The 18,043-nt window shown below is 34.0% G+C and overlaps 1 protein-coding gene across 4 annotated transcripts in view; it reads left to right on the top strand.

Annotated features, from left to right (window-relative positions):
* The window catches only part of LOC142348676 (potassium voltage-gated channel subfamily KQT member 1-like), a 103,271-nt gene that overhangs the window by 33,778 nt on the left and 51,450 nt on the right, over positions 1 to 18,043 (top strand). For all 4 annotated transcript variants that reach the window (XM_075400115.1, XM_075400113.1, XM_075400114.1 and 1 more), the window contains exons 3-8: positions 2,992 to 3,085; positions 10,850 to 10,976; positions 11,641 to 11,719; positions 12,397 to 12,493; positions 14,475 to 14,691; positions 15,325 to 15,542. In XM_075400115.1, the coding sequence (XP_075256230.1) occupies positions 2,992 to 3,085; positions 10,850 to 10,976; positions 11,641 to 11,719; positions 12,397 to 12,493; positions 14,475 to 14,691; positions 15,325 to 15,542 (832 nt within the window). The remainder of the gene's footprint in view (positions 1 to 2,991; positions 3,086 to 10,849; positions 10,977 to 11,640; positions 11,720 to 12,396; positions 12,494 to 14,474; positions 14,692 to 15,324; positions 15,543 to 18,043) is intronic.

Raw genomic sequence — 18,043 nt, 5'->3', positions numbered from 1 at the left:
AACTCTCTGAAATAAATACTATACAACAAATTTGTGAACTAGAACGTTCACTTAAAAATACACAACTTGCATACTCGCGTCTCAGCCCTAAGCTGGCTGGTTTTCTGTTAACAAATAACAGATCTATGTTTCTAGAGACAAACGGCAATAAAGCCTGGCTCTATCACTGTCCAAAATTTTATTCGCCTTTACAAGTAATGGAAACTTGTTATGATAGGATACCCGTGTTATATAAAAATAAAGTTCGCTTTATCGAACCGTTTAGCAGACAAGCCTTTACTACTGCTAAACAACCACCATGTAACAACAAACAAATGAACTTTTTTCAACTAGATATTGAAAATGATAACTCTTGGATCGAATTAACTCCAAGCATAACACAATTCACTGGGCGAGCATTGTTTGCACCCAGCAATCTGAAAAACAAAACGGACAGGAAGTTTCTTTTCATGTCAAAGAAGACATGATTGCATTTTGGAACGATGTAACTTTGAACTCTTAAATGAAAGACGCAGCGCAAAAGTTTTCTCGTGAATTTGTTGAGATTCAACATAATAAAAGCCAGCCTAGTGGTTATAGCGACTACTATACTACAAAAACAATATATTTAGATTCTCTAATCTCGTCACAATTCTGACACAACCGGTATATAAAAGCCTTCGGCCGAGTACACTATTATTTGGAGCAATGCGGAATTATTTTCGCTGTATTCCTTTTTGTGAAATTTATAATCGACTTTGTAGATTGCATCATTCGAGCACTACAAATACACAAAATTACAGGAGACTCAGTGAGTTTTGGAAAAATTATACTATCAGCCACTTTTAAGATATTTTTCCAGTCCATAGTGACTTTGGTTATTTCGTCCTACCGAAGAAAGAGACGACTCTGAACATTTAGTACAAGCCCCAACTTATAAAGAGCCTACTATAAACATATATCCTCCTATACAACGTGAGCTACAGGCAATTAGACAAGAGAGAGAAAATCAATCTAGCAATGATGATTTCCCTAACTCTCCAGTGTAATTAAATATAATTACACCTATAAATAATTCTTAGAATTCTTTTAGAACGTAGCAATAGATGACAACGTCTTTCTTCTACCAGCATTTGAGGAACTCTTAGAAGATTAGCCTCCATTGGAACTCCGACATTGTAGAACAATATCTACTGACAACCGTTGAACCACAATTGCATGAGCAGCAAGATATTGAACAACCATCAGAGCAAACTCAACAACAACCACAACCGGGACCATCGCAACTCCAACCACCAGTGGCAGCAGTCCTACCCAAACAACTAACCATACAGGACAAGATCCATAGACAATTTAAGTCAGAGCAGCTTGTATGCAACCCCAGCTTCAACAGACACCCAAAATACGACACGAGCTTGAATTGTAAGCTCCAGAATCACGCCAATTTGTACAAACGTGTGTCGTACAATCCTAAAACTAAAACTTATAGGGCCAAAAACTTAGGGATTGACAAATAGATTTTGTCCGTCCCGTTCTACCTCCTCACAGCAAATTTAGAGAGCTCTGAAGACAGTTACATCGGAAACCTTGAGCAGAGCTTTCTGAAAGAACGCTACAAAAATTTTCAGCTCTAGCAGCGCAACGAAAGGCTGCTGCGAGAACTGCGGGATTACCGTAACGGTGACTTTCGCAACCAGGACAATTTCTCCACCATATAGCCCGCAGGAGAGTCACCAAAAGCCTTTTATAATTTATGAACAAAGCCCTTTTATGTTTAAAATTTCTAAACATTGTATGTAAAGTTTTTATATTTGACCCTTAATATATTTGGAAATTTTTTCTAATGTAGTTGTTTACCATCATTAAGGACCGGGTCGGGATGTACTGAAGTACAAAGTAATAGAATACTTAGCTTAGTTAAGCTAAGTATTCAAATTACATCATTCTAAAAGTAGAATGATGTAATTAGCTGAACCATTCATATTGCACAAAATGTCCTTTCAGCCAAAATGACATTTTGTCTTCCAACCAGCAGCACAGGAATTATCCCGTTCTGAATACTTTATATAGCAAAGCAAAAAGCACATCTTTGAGAAATTAAGAATTAACAACTCAGAGAAACTGAGAATTTAACATCTCCAAATTGAGAAAGTAATCTCAAATAAAAGTAATTCAAATCTGAATTGCCAAACCTTTTCTCAACTATATCGAAAAACGAATACTTAGAGATATTGTCCAAATCAGAACCTTATTCAATCAAGGATAAATAGTTACTGATAATAATTCAAGTTAATAAAGTTTTTACTAAATTTCCCGACCTTCTCCTTTTTATAAGTTAACTTTTATAACTTTAAATTTTTAACTCGTATAACCTCATAACTTACTTTTAAATTTATCCGTGTTAGATACCTATAAAGATTATATAAAACTTATAACTAGATCAAGGAGTCAAAATTACTTACTTAGATCAATAAATACTTTTATGAGACTTATCAGGCTTAGAAAAATAGCATATACTAGGAGTACGACCATCGAGTCAGAAGTTTGAACCTTCGCAACCCATAAACTCTAGTATAACACGATTGCAAAAATGTACGCTCTGAGGCTGTTGTGGACAACCATGCCAAAAACATCAATTAGCCTAAAATTCACTTTAGGCTGATTGATGCTTTTCTTTTTTATTTATTGCAGAAACGTTTTAATATCAAATTTTCGCAGGGTCCATCTTACCCAAAAAAGCTAGTTTGCATTGCTTTCAATCTGCATTTAGTAACACGGGTGCCTTTTATGCAACTGTTAACAATTTCGGCTTTCCCGGATTTGAATCTAATTGACACGTTTCTATTATATCAATTGACACGTCCAAGAGCACTCGCGGACAACACTAACCAATTCAAACAAATTTACTGGAGCAATATTACTTCTTGCAACTGAATGTAACCTGCGATTGCGGGTAAACTTACCCGAATGTTTTTTGAACTGTATTCGAGATAATGTGCTTGTGGTTATCAGGTTCGTGATGGTGATGGTGGGAATATTACTGGGCATAGTGTCCACTTTAGACGACAGAGGCGAAGACAGAATGAATGACGTCATTCTTGTGTCGGTTAGAAAAGTTTCTGATAAATATTCTATATTTGCTGACTATATTTTTTGTTTTGCGCCGTAAAACTTCTTTTGTTGTTACTGATTTATGACAGTATGAATATGATATCCCGGTGTGCCATGAATATGAGTTGACAGGGGAGGGGAGTTAGTTGACAAAAATTGAAACAAATAGCCGACAGCTTAATTATGATTAGTCGAATCATCACCAGTTCGTCCAACCATTATAGTTGGTGAGCGGCCGGATTGTTGGCTTAAATTATCAGGTTTTGGCTGCGGGCTAACCCCCTGTTGAAAATTTTGGCAATCACCACAGTCCGGCTTTGTATTAACTAGCGTTCTCAGCAGTGTAACCAGGAAGACCTGCCGCTATCGAGCACATTGGAGAACCAGAGATACATGCCATTGACAAGAATAGGAAACAAGGGAAACAACGAAATCATTTGTAAACAAATAACTCTTAATTAGGAACAAAAATCGTTTTATAGTTTGTACCAGCTGTTAAAAAAAACTCCAAATGACAACGGATAATACCACAACAAATTCTAAAAAATATCAATTAAAACGTCAATTAACATTTAAATGGCGTCAGCAAAAAAAATTTGTTTGTCTTTTGGAAACATTTGGGTCCTAATTAAGACCAGGTAACACCTAGACCAAAAAAAACCAAAAGAGTAAAGTTTAAAAAACGCGTTTAAATTTTTGGAAACCATTTCAAAGTAGAAAAACCATTAGCTCTCATTTGAAAATTCTGGATAGACTATTTAATCTGTGATGCAGGGAGCCATTGATATCACCCATTATCCAAAATTTGTCATAAGGCTACAATAGAGGGTGACAGATACAACTAAAAATCAATTAAACAGTTAAAACATGGGAGAAGACGGTGTCGAAGTCGTTAAAATCATGAGCTATTCAATAAAATCATCTCATTTAATTGACTGCGCTCATCATCAAAGCTTAGGGCAACCGTCATTAATGTTGTAAAACGAATATTACAAATTAATCACATCACAAAAAATTTATCAAAAAATCAAAATAACGGAGCCACAACAACATTTTTTTCAGAAAAAGCAATAAAAAGGAAAAACTCTTTCTCTAGAAAGAAAATATAAGCTGTGTTTATATTAGAGAGAATATAGCAAAATGTCAGAAATGAGATAAAATTTGCCAAAATTCAAAAAATTTATAATTTTTTTAAACGAAGTTTTTTTTGGAAACAAAAAATTTCGTGGTAGGTCATTTGTGTTTCAAATTAGTAGAAACGAAAACCTAAGACAACGAATTAACAGCGAGTAAAGAAAAAACTCAAAGTATCACACACAAGGCTACAAAAACACTTAAATTCTTTAAAACCATAACTTATTAATTGAACAGTTTATGATCCTATAATTGAGATACATTAGAAGGTTTATGAGCCCTCGTTTCAAAGGTTTTACAAGGAAAATATAAAACAAAATGATCGCCAGCATTGACCAGTGTCAACATTTTTTGTTTCAGTCAGTTGAAATCATACGCTTTTGAGTTAAAAAATTCCTACAGCTGCGTTTCTTTTCAAACACTGTGTGACCTGTTGTTAAATGGATAAACTGACAGCTATTTGAGCTAGCAGTTTGAGGTCTTTTATTCCAGCAAATTTGAAATAAAATTGGGCCAAAGAAAAGTTTGGTGCCATTTTTGATGAAAAAACGCTAAATAAAACAATCATCAATTTTTAAGCTGAAGTTTTCGGATCAAAAAAGCCAGGATTCTTTTTCTAGTTCGTTAGGCGACAGCAATAGCACTATTGTTAACTAGATTATTGTTAACTAAACTTAGCAAAATTATCGAAAGATTGGGCAAAATTTCTGTTAAATGTGAACAAAAACAATGGATATCATTCCAATGTTCACAAATCTTTGAACCTCGATAACTGCCTAGAAAAAAATCGAAATAAAAAAAATTAATTACATATTCTACGTCGTACGGTCTCTCTGTTGATACTAATCACAACTCTCTACGCTGAGTTTATCAATTGACTGAACAAATAATTGACGGCCAAAATTGACTGAACAAATAAACCCATTTGAGTATATAGTTTCTACCTCCACTAAATTGGGTCGGAACAAATATGCAAAAAAATTTTAAAAGACAAATTAAGAAGACTTTGGCTGGATTGACTTCGGCGTTTTAGATTAATTTTTCTTTGTAACAACTTCGAGATGATTTGAACAATTTTTCTTAATAGTTCTGGCGGAAAAGATCCAATAGAACTTTGAATTTGCCAATTTGAAATAAGAAAATACTGGTCTTGTAATCGTTTGTCTCACTTGATTCAACTGTTTTGATTTATTCAATGTCTATTTCTCTCATAACAAAAAATTTTTTTCATTTATTAGAAATGCAACACTTTTAGAAAATTAAAAGTACCTACTATGTGCAATTAAAACTGAATACAACTTTCTTTTGCCTAAGATAACAAAGAAAAAGATTAACCCATACTGTTTGAATATACAAATCAGTTAGTCTATCTCTCACGCTTTTTAACTTTATGAATGAGGTTTGACGCTTAAACAAGCGTTGCCGAGTCTTTTTGTTTTTATTCTTTCCACTTCCCCCGAAACTACAATTGAAATCATTTTTCCAAAAACAAATGGAAGATATCTTTATTTTGCAATTATGTTTACCAATTTATATCAATTTAGAAAATTAAAGCTAGTAAAAATGCTTTTAAATTTCTTCTCGGTTGAGAAAGTATACTACGAATGGGTGACTACGAGGGTAATTGTTTTCAAAAAAGTTATTTTGGTGCTTAAGATTTACAAAGAAGAACTAGCAATTTTTTCGTTTTTGAAGCATGTATTGTTGTCTTCTATATAAAGATGCAACAAGCAATATTGCTTTATCTAAAAGTCAACCTGTACTCAAAAGCATGAAAAGATCACATATGAGCTTCCGGTAATAAAAAATTTCTCATTTGATTTCATTATATCTGTACATCGATCCCCACAAAAAAGCACAGCAGAGTTTGAATTGTGCCAAATCATATTTGATCCGTGTTTAATTGCAGGTAGAGATGAACCGAAGGTATTACAAAAATAAAGATAGCTAACACGTCATAGAACAAATTATTTTAGTATGCCTTCCGGCTAGTTCTATTTCTATTGGGTTACTTTCATAAGATTTTCAACAATGCGTTTTGTTTGACAATGTGCTCTCATATATAATGTTTTGATCCCGCTCGTCCAAATTTGTGAACTTGTCCACCAAATGAGGTAGAGAGAGGAAACTTATGAAAATTTCACATTCTTTTCGCAAATAATTAGTAATGAAAAGAATGGCTTTAGCTCAAACAACTAAACGAAATGAAAAACGCCAAATTAAAGGGCCGACGAGACCTGCTATTAATGTGACAACGAGACACAAGACAAGAAATCAAATCAAATCACAACAACAAACAGAAACAGTATTTACAAAAAAAATATAATATCAATTTTTCTACAAAACATTTGGAAATAAAGTTAAAAAAAGTATCACATCAAACCTGAACTAAACGGCAAAAAATGTTGTTGTTTTTAGAAAAGATATAAGACCTGTTCTTAGTGAGACTAGGTAACAAATAGACAAAAAAGAACAAAAGGGCAAAGTTAAAAAATTTTGGAAACAAAGATCTTCAAAGTTATGAAAACCAATATCTACTAAATCATCTAAAATGATCAAAATGTTTTATTTGTACCTCCATTAATATTCGTTGATACCTGATATATTATCCAGAAATATGTCACAAAAATCCAAAAAGTGACGACGAACACTGCCAAAAACTTCAAAAAAACCAATTTTATTTTGCTAGAGAGCAGTTTCGAAGCTGTTAAAATAACGCTTTATTCAGTACAAAAATTAGTTAAAATCAGTTTAGCCTTCTTTCAACACCTAAAATGTGTTTTGTGACTTGTCAATAAGTTGATAAAATTTTTTTTTTTAAAAATCTGAAAACTCCTAGTATTAAAGCCGAAAACCATTGCTTAAAATATAAAACCGCAGTGAAAACTGGTAATTAGTTCACTAAAATTAGATTGAGGCTTGTTTTCGCCTAAACTAAGCTACAGGTTGAGAGAAATAAGACAGTGACAAAGCTCAGAAACCCTTGGTTTTTTAAACAATTCATCATATCAACTTAAAGTCATATCAACCAGAAGCCTTCAAATAAAAATATATACAACAAGGCGGCTCGGTAATGTGCAATGGCACATAAGGTTCCGACCCCGCCCATCCACAATTTTGTGGATGGGCGACCAAATGAGGAACAGATAGAAAAACCCAAAAATTATTTTTTGCGAATCCCAAAAAAGCCCAAGTCTTTTTCAAAAAATTCTGTATGAACGATAAGATAACCTCCAAAACAAATAACTCAGTGGAGTAAAAATTGATGCATTAGATTGCTGTAATATGTCAATATTAAGAAAGCGGGTCAAAACGAACAGCAAAATCAAACAACAACAACAACAAACATTAATTATATCAAAAAATTTATGTCCCTCTTAAAAACTAAATTTAATAACAAAGTCAGCATACCGTCAGATAAACCTGAAACTAAACAAAAATAACTTAAAAATCACCAGAAAACATATGCGACCAGTCCATAGAAAGGTTGGGTAACAATTATACAAAAAAGAACAAAAACAGAAAAGTAAAAAAAATTAACTTATTTTTTTGAAACAATTAACTTCAAAGTAATAAATACCATTAGGAATAAATTAATATTACCACAAATTTGCGATTACCACTGCTTCTATAGAAGGGCATTAGGACCTGACCTTATTCATTTTATAGAGCGGCTAAAAAGAACAACAAAGAACAAACAAAATTTAAATTGAAACTTGCCAGAAAACGCTGTCAAAACCGTCAAGCCAAATTTTGGCACTCAAAATATATTTGATTGCGCCTTCTTTAAACAGCTATAATGTAGTACGTGGCCATTCATTAGTAAGACTAGGTAACAAGTAGACAAAAAAGCGGAGTGCTAAAGTATGTAATACTTTTAATTTTTTTTTCGAAACAAAATTACATTCAATGTCATGAAAGGCATTAATTACAAAAAGAGCTATTTAAATATCGTCGTTTTTTCATGAAAAAGAAACCCTCGAGACCTGTAATTATCCAGAATATTTCTTGCATCTACAAAAAGAACGTCAAATATGACAAAAATCAAATTAATTTAATTTTTTTTTTGTGAAAAAGCGGTGTCGAAGCCAGTAAGGTCATAACAAAATCTTTAAAAAAAAGATTTTTGGACACTAATCCCTTTTATTCCCTTGACACCCATAATGTCATATTTGACCTGTAATCAACTAACGAGATTAGGTAACAAAAAGAAACATAAAAAGAACAAAATTGCGAAGTTAAAAAAGTTATTTTTTAATTTTGGAAAACGATGGGTTTGAAAGTCATAAAAGCCATCAGCTATCTGCTAATATCAGAATATCGGTTTTTCTATTCTTCCATGAAAAGCCAATGAAAGCTATCACTAAACAGGAAATTTCATACGACCGAAACGACAAAATATAAATGACAGTTAAGACAAAATTAAAAAATTCAATTGATTTCTTCAAGAAAGAGGCGTCGAGGCCATTAAAACGATGATTTATATCTTTCAAGATTTTAATATGTTCAATTGTGTTTTAATTTGAATGCTAATAAGGTGACATGAGAACTGTCAATAATGTGATAATGTGACAAAATTAGAAAACATGAAAAACTGGCAAATATCAAAACAAACAAAAATTTAAAATCTTGTAGTATCAAAGCCAGAAAACAATAATTTCAGGCTTAAAACTGCAACCGAGAATAAATGTTAACTCAGTAGAAAGAAGAAGCAGTCTTTTTTGCTGACACTAAGCTGGAAGTTGAACAAATTAAGAAAAAAATAGAGGAAAAGTTAATTAAGCCATTATTTATTGAAAAGTCAATTATTTTTTAAAAAAAACGACCATAAACTTTCAATTAAAAAACTAAATGAATTAGCCTGGAGCTGTTTCGCAAGCGAATTGGTTGGACCTATCACTCCTGAGCTTTGATTTGATATGTTCTGTTCTTTATTATTAAATAAAGTCTTTTTTTTAAAAAAAAAGACCGACTGATTACAACCCGATTTTTTTTGGATTGTAACAGTCCAAGAATGGCCCAAAACTACCCCTGTTAATACTTCTTGTCCGTTAAGAACAATTGATTTTTCAATGTTGTAGATATAGATAATTTCTGAGTTGAAACTCAAAATAAATTTTGCTTTTTTGATAATCAACGAGTAAAGTTAGCAAAAAACGGCAAAGTTTTAACTACAAGGCACTCTCTGCGGACTCTGAAGTAGAAATAGCCCCCCTCTGAGTCTACAAAGATTGTATGAGTGTTGTTTGGGGGTGTACTGTAGGCAAATTTAATCAAAGTGGACTAAAGTAGCTTATTTCGTGCTGTTGTTGATGAAACAGGCTAAATTTTGAAATGTTTATCCAGATTTTTTGACCAAAAAATTAAATCAAAACAATCAAAAATGCTTGTTCGTCTTCAAAAATGAAATCAACGACACTATTCTTAAAAATTATAACAAATTTTAGCAAAATTGACGAAAATTTAGGCAAAAATTCCGGAAAATGTGAATAAAAACAACGTGAATTCACTCTTCTTTTCTCAGAAGTTTAAGCCTCGATAACTCCCTGTAGAAAACGAAAATTAAAAAAATCTTTTTAATTCCATATTCTACGCTGGACGAGCTTTCTAATGATACCAGTCTCAACTCTCTACGATGAATATATCGAGCGGCGAAAATTCACTGAACAAAAAAAAAAAAAAACCCAGTTGAGTATATAGTTCCTCCCCCCTCAAGAGGGTCGGAACAAAAAAATTAGTCAAACCGGAATAGTTTACAAAAAAACAGGAAAAATAGGGAAATTCCAGATCACTCGCATAGAAATCCCAAGTGAAATAAACACTGTTTGGGGTTTGAAAAATTTGTGTCAGCTTTTATTAACTCTGAACTTTCGGCAAATTTAAAAAAATTGAGCTAAAGAAGCATATTCGCCTGTTTTGATAGAAAGCTGAATTTGCCAAATATTCAGAGAAAAAATAGGTTTAAACTGTTCAGCAACAATCCGCTGTCTTTAACTATCGGTAACAATTTTAACATGTTCTAGCAAAAATGACAAAAATTTAACAAAAGTATGAACAATAACAGCGGAAATCAGTCAAAAGTTACAAAATTTTACACTTCGATATCGTTGATTTTAAGTAACTGTCTTTTAATTATATATTGTGTGCTGGACGGGCTTTTTAATAGTAACGCTTTTCAACTCTCTGTGATGAAATTATCGATCAGCCAAATTTGGTAGAACACAAGATCCCAGTTGAGCAAATAGTTCCTCCACAACTGAGGTAGGTCCGAACAAACATGTTTTGACATCGTAGTTTTTGATTGTATTTTTGAGGCATCTCGACATTCAGATGGTTAATTTGTCAGTCACTGAAGCTTAAAACGGGGTGTAAATTTATTTAACAATTCGCTATTGCTTATTTGTAAGAAAAAAGTTTCTTAATTTTTGGCGCCAAAAAGGTTAAGAAATGCTAATTCATTCACCCGACTGGTTGGTTATTTACATCAATTACAACAATCCTCGGCTGTCTTGATCTCTTGCCTATTGGTAACTCTGCTATCTAATTTTCTTCATTTTCTAGCTTTTTTTTCACTTTTTCAACTCCCTCTCATTGAATTTGTACCTGAAATAAAAAAGTGTTTCAGGAAGTGTTCTTGCTGATGTTCTTCACAGTGGAGTACACAGTGCGTGTGTGGAGTGCAGGGTGCAGGGTCAAATACAGAGGACTCAAGGGCAGGTTCAGGTTCGCAAGGAAACCTGTGGCCTTCATAGGTATGAAAATATCTCTTTGTCACTAAACACAGATGTTTGATACGTTCTTTCCTCATTTAGAATTCTAAAAAACGGAACCTCTCACCCTTTCATCCACCCAGCACTGATTTTTTCACATTTGGCAACAGAAATTCTGTCCACAGGGCAGGGGATAAAGAAACGGTTCCGTGAACTGGGCTCTATGAAAAGGCCAAAAAGTGAAGGGACCCACGAAGCCCAGATTTGTCAAATTGTTCACACAGTTCTTTCTGTCTATGTTCTTCACGGTTTTCATGTGCAGGTTCGATAACATGAATCTTTTGGATTTGAAGTTTCACTTTTGAGCAAGATCCGGTAAGATCCTATAATCCGATCTGTATTAATGGCCCTCTAGGATTATCTCTCAGTTGAGTGCGCACTCCAGTCGAGACCGTATGGTTATCTTGCAAGATCTTGCAAGAATCTTGCAAAAAAATGGTAATCTTGAAAGATCTTGCAAGATGAATGGTAACCTTGAAAGTTCTTACAAGATGAAGGGCTATCTTGTCAGATTCATGTAAGTAGAATGGTTATCTTGAAAGATTCTTGCAAGACGAGGGATATCTTGTGAGATCTTGAAAGATAATGATTCGATTTCGACTGGGGTATTGTTCAGAAGTGTGTGTTTTGTTTTGTTTTGTTTTAGATCTGTTTGTGATAATAGCCTCAGTGATTGCTCTTCTCTCAGATTCAGACAGTCGCATCTTTGCAGGCACAACTATCAGGTTATATAACACATACTAGTCGCTATCTTCTGGTCACTTTGTCCCAAATGCAACTAACTGCCTCTTGTAATCATGCTGAAACAAAAGTTTGGCGTCATTTGAAGAGATGGAAAATTTTTGAACATTAATAATTTGACCACTAAATTCTCAATATGCAACAAATTTGCAATTTCGTTTCACTGAACACAAAAAAAACAATATTAGTTATAATTTGTCCAGGTCAAGTTTATATGGAAAAATCAGATAAAAAATTTTAGTTCATTGCATTGAATTTTTTTCACCGCATTTCTTACAGGATTTTTAAATAAGAAGCAATCTATCAATGTAAGAATGGCGATTTTTATCGATGAAACCTTCGATGAAATCTTCGAAATCTCTCTGCGCATTCTGCAGGTCACTTTAAATTTCTTTAAAAAATCAACTTCACTCATCGCAATCCTTACAAGTTTCATCAATTTTTGGTACTGACAACTCGCCCCAGGTACCAACCACCAGATTCGAAAAAATCCGCAAATTACGAATTGTTTGCTGAGAAGATTCGAAGACTTCTCGAGTCTTTCGTACAGGACGATCTTTCAAACTACAAACAATTACCAGATATGAATTCTAGCAAATTTTCTTAACGGTGAATAGCCCTAAAACCTGGACCCTGGTATCGAAAAAGTAGAATGTTTCAGGGGAATCCGATTCCTGCAGATGCTGCGGATGCTACACGTGGATAGAAAAGGCGGCTCTTGGAGACTCCTCAGCTCAGTTGTTTACATTCACAGACAGGTATGTGGCAACCTTGCGGAACACCACCCCAGTTCACGCCCCAGACCATAGTACACGTTATTCGGTTATTTGTACATTCGCCTAGGGGTGAGCTCAAAATCGATTGACCAGATTAGTGTGCGCAATTAGACTGCGTCTGATTATAGTCTGCATCTGATTCGACCGTCCCCAGACCATGGTCTAAACTTTGCGATTTTCGAATTTTTCAAACCACGTATTTCGATTGCAATTTTATCACTATGGGCTCGAAAATCATCTCGTAAGATGTCACTGCATCGGTCTGCGATCTCGGCTGAACATCAGAAATTGAATCTTCCAAGAAGGATTATTAACTGAAAACTCAGATTTTCACCCCTCTCGAGTGTGATCATTGACTACTAAAGTTTGAGCGAAAAATAGATAGCTACCCAGGTAGAGGTGTGCGTTAATGATCAGACAATTAAAAACGCACAGGAGAGGGGGAGGGGTAAAGTGCGTTTTTGATTACATGGATCATATTTGTTCTTACAAAGTATATATCAGTCATCAAATGTCAGTTGTGCATCTTTTTTCCCTCTTTTTTTCTCTTAATTTACAAGTCCCAGAGAAAAGTTTCTTAAGTACACATTATTTCATAAGCAAAAACTAAACCAAAAACACTCAGAAATGTATCAATTTTGTTTATACAAAGTAAAAACGAGCACAATTTCTAAAAACGAGCTAAAGTCTGATCATGGCTGGCTATAGTCTGGATGGGTTAGATCATTAACGCACACCTCGGCCTGGGACTTCAATTGTCGAATTTTTAAGGCACGCAAAAGAACGTTAACGTTTGTGCATATGATCTAACATTCTTTTGAGAAAAAATTCAATACCAGGTGTACATGAAATTAGTATTGTATATAAAAACAGCATTGTATATGAAAATTGTATATAATAATATGTATTTTTAAATACATACATATACTACCCCGGACTTGAGTCGCAGAGCTTTTCAGCGCTGAAACAGCACATTTCAAGAATAAAAACCTAATTCAGTAATGAAACAGTGTATTTTCAGAATAATTTAGGTTTCTTTATGTGCAGTATTTCTTCATTATGTTTATATTGAGGTCATAGAGTTCGCCCAGGCTAAACTTAACCTGTATAGTCTGAAAAATACTCATACCCCAAAATTAAGTCTGAGCAGAATAAATTCAAACTTTTGTAGCTTATAACTGGTAATTACTATAGTGGTATACACACTATTTATACTTAAGCTAGTTTGTAGGCAATTACCACAAAGCCCATTTAGCGCAGTGATTACGACTCGCTACGCAAATTAGATGTCACAAGCACCCACGCGGAAGTTCGAATCGCATATAAAGCAAACATTGTTGGCGGGAGTTAAGCTGAACATATTACTTTTCATGACGTAAATTTTACCCAAAATTCAGACTAGCCAGTGTAAATTGTGACATGAACAGAGTACTGGTCATCCTAAAAAACAGAATGTCTTTAGACTGATTCAGCGCTGATTTGCTCTGCCACCAACCTCCGGGACCGCATTTCAACAGCTTTTAATGTCTTAATGTGAAAGTTAATTTATATGTAGCCTGAAGTGTCGATATGCGGACAATAGTCTCAACATGAACTTTCGTTATTTGTTTCATTAAACAATTTTTGTACTACGTATAATTCAGTAAATGAAGAAATAATACCTACAGTACAAATCTTTGTTATCAAACTTTGATTCGGAATCAAATCTGTTTGCTCATTAAAAGTTCAAATAAGGAAGTGTTTGTTTTGTTGAAGAATTCTTCATTCTTCTCAATCGCTCTCAATGACATCAGTCTTGTTCTCCATAAATTTCAGAATTCTTCTCTTTTCAATCTTCATTGAACTCTTGAAAATTATTTACGTTCTCCCCGCTCGTTGGGTGAGACAATACTTACAAAAAGTCTACGTATAACAATAATTGATAAGGAAAATGTCAATTCTTATATGACGCAAAAATTTTCAGGAACTTATCACAACCCTGTACATTGGGTTTCTGTGCCTCATCTTCGCTTCTTATCTCGTGTATCTCTTCGAGTTCAACAATGCCAGGCAACCATCATCACACCCCACTCCTCTCAGCCAACAGCCCCTACACGGAACCACTCAGAACAACCCCCATTTCAACAAACCACCGGACCCTGATGTCGATTCGGGTACTTCTGGTAAATCAGCCCAAAGAGGTTAGTTTCTTAATGAACCTAAACTTTTTTCACAAGCTTGCGAAGTTGGGGGAATTTCTTCGCGGTAACAGAAACGCTTCTCACACGAACTGTCGATTGTCTTAGCATATCTGACAATAAAATACACTCCGTCAAAAATTTTTCAGACTGACAGTTTTGAACAAATTTGATGAAATCTTGTACAATTAAATTCTCGAAAAAAAAATACTACAATTTCATGACTAAAATCTACTCTTCTTTGTAAAATCCGATTAATCTTATTTGGCTAAAATTTTTAGCTAACTTTTTGTCAATTCTCAACCAAGGGTGTATTCTTTGATGGAGTCTCTTTATCAGAGAAACTATTTGCTCGTTATGTTGATTTTATGTCAACACCATTACAGTGAGAGTTAAGTTTGGGACTTTCGAGTGTTGCGTCCACACAATCTCTTAATTGATTGTAATCCTGTGCTCTGCACTGAGCCAACTGGTCCACATTGCGAGAGTCTTACTATGCTTTCTTATATTGAGCTATCATTTCCTTCTCTACATCTTATGATCACAACCTACTTACTAGAGTGTATACTCTAACACTCTGATTTGAAAGTCGATCAAACAAAACGTGGTCCCTGATGATCATGAAGTAAGCTTTAGGTATGACGAGACGAAGTGTACCCTATTCCTCAAACTCCCCTTCTTCTAACCAAAGACAACAAGGGGGTGGCAACTGTCTATGTGGCGATGATACAAGTGACATTTTGAGATCAGATGGGATAGATGATATTGGACGTCTTCTGAAGGAGGGTCCGGAAGGATCAGGGGAGGGGGATAGTGGGTTTGGGAATTATGCAGACGCCCTCTGGTGGGGAATTGTAAGTGACACATGTTTAATCGCATGAATAATAATGTGAAAATTTCTTTAAGTTAAGTACAAATGTTAGCAAAGTCTTCGATTAAATACAAATATTTTAAAAAACACTCGGAGGTTGGGGGCAGAGCAAATCAGTGGGGAATCAGTCTAGAGACCTTCTGTTTTTTTTCCGGATGGCCAGTACTCTGTTCATGTCCCAATTTATACTGCCTAGTCTTCAATTTTCTTCATTTTTGATTAAAATTTACTGCATGAAAAATAATATGTTCAGCTTAACTCCCGCCAACAAGGTTTTCGTTATATGCGATTCGAACTTCCGCGTAGCAAGTCGTAACCACTAAGCTAAATGAACTTTCGGTTATTGCCTACAAACTAGCTTAACTGAAAAGAGTGCGCATACTACTATGGTAATTACCAGTTGTAATCTATAAAAGTTTGACACTCTCCTCAGATTTAGTTTTGGGGTATTAGTAATTTTCAGAATATACAGGAGAGATTTAGCCGGGGCGAACTCTTTGACCTCAATATAATATTGAAGAAAAACTGCACATAAAGAAACTTAATTTTTTTTTGGAAATGCAATATTTCAAAAGTGAACTAGGTTCTTACTCTTGAAAAACGCTGGTTCAGCGCAGAAATGCTCTGAGACACAAGTCCGGGCAAATAAAAAAATATGAACTGCACAAATCTACCAAAGACTTGCCACAAATGCGACTAATGAGGCATATTGTAAGTGGGGCATGATGAATGTTAATAACTTCAAAACAGATCTTCAAAATTAAAAAAAATTCCTCAAAAATCAATAAAATGTAAACAAAAAATTGAAAAAAAATATTTCTACAGTGAACTTGGACATTCATATTCATGGAACCGGACCACTAAATAGTTGTGATTTAAGTTAAAAAATATAAGAAAACAATATTAACCAAGTGAACAAAAAGTGTCAAAGTATCCATCCTTAGAAAGTTTTCACAATTCTTGTTTTGAGAAAAGTTTAACCAAAAATTGGTTTGGCTGGAAAAACTCAAGTAAAAAAAGACAAAAAAATGGCTTCCAGGTTGTTAAAACAATCGAAAGCTGAAACCCTGAAAGTTGAAACTGAAATGTAAAGCTTTGACTGGTGAAGAGCAAGTTGATTAAGCTGATCGTGGTACAAAGGCGTGAAGTAATTGAACGTGCATAAAAATGGTAAAAGTCTAAAATCCGCTTTTTTTTGCATGAAGTCAAATAGTTTTTTATTCTATGTAACAACTGGTTTTGAAATGAATTTTTAACAAGAAAGAGTTTGCCTCCTTAGAAAAAAGATATATGGAAGGTAATCAATGCTTTTTTTGGAAATATAGGGTGTGAACGTCATAATTTTTTGTTTTGCTTATGAAGAACTCAGAGAAATGTAGTTAGTCATCATTAAATTGTGTAAGCACATCCAAAGAACTTAAGAAATTAAGAAATACAATGAAAATTTCTACAAGAGACACGTAAACAGACCTAGATACAGCCGGGAAGCGTATTTAAAATATACTTTTTTAAAAGAACTATGCTTATGTAAGCACAAAAACAGTGTTGAAAAATTTGTCTTCTTTGCATGCGTTAGTACTTCATACTAGTTCCTATCACCATATATTGTGCCACATATAATATTAATACTCTCAGAAGAACAAGAACTTTTTTATAATTTTTTATATTCCAAGTCGTGGACAATCAACAAGAATAAATTTTATGAGTTTTTGACTGAAGACGCAACAATCAGTTGAAACATACCGACTCCCATTCGATTCCTATAATTTTTTCAATATTTTTGAACATAGTTTAGACAAACATTGATGATAGTTCAGACGTGCCATGTTTACTTCTTTTGAAAAAAAATTGTTAGTTCAAAGCTAAAGTTAAACACTAAGGTAAGACTTGATAAAATTTTTTGACAATCAAAAAGAAAAGATCATTAGGCAAGTCCACAGTTTATAACATACGTTACAAAAAATTTTTCCTTCTGTCAGTAAAAAATCTGCTTACAATTTATCAACATTAGACCTGAAAAATCAAGAAATATGACCTGGGTAAGGTATATAAAGTTTCAGCTATAATTTTTTTTAGTAAAGCTTTCAAATTTTTTTTTCACGTGGATACTTAACATAGTCAGTGCCTTTGACAAAAAGTTTTGGGTTCTCCGAACCGAAACCACCAAAAACTGTGGAAAATACTGAAATTGTCTGAAAATTGTCAAAAAAACGCCCAGATTGGGCCAATCAAGTAAGGAAGAAGTCAAAGAGGCCGAATATTGCCAATCCAAAAAATGCCCAGAATACGTAAAAAAACAGCTGAAAAATACCAATAACCAATGAATAACGTAATAAGTCAACAGGGACCCCTAAAAGGCTACAGCTAAAGCTGTCAGCGTTGTCTAAAAATTTGGTTCCTGAACAGTTTTAAAGCCCTCTTATAACGCTGAAAACTTGTAAGAAGTATATTTAATGTTTCCCGTACTGAAAAACGAATGTAAAC

Source organism: Convolutriloba macropyga, chromosome 10 (genome assembly GCF_964194025.1).
Source record: "Convolutriloba macropyga chromosome 10, txConMacr16.3, whole genome shotgun sequence".
Taxonomy (NCBI): Eukaryota; Metazoa; Xenacoelomorpha; order Acoela; family Convolutidae; genus Convolutriloba; species Convolutriloba macropyga.
This window is presented reverse-complemented; position numbering and strand designations above follow the sequence as displayed.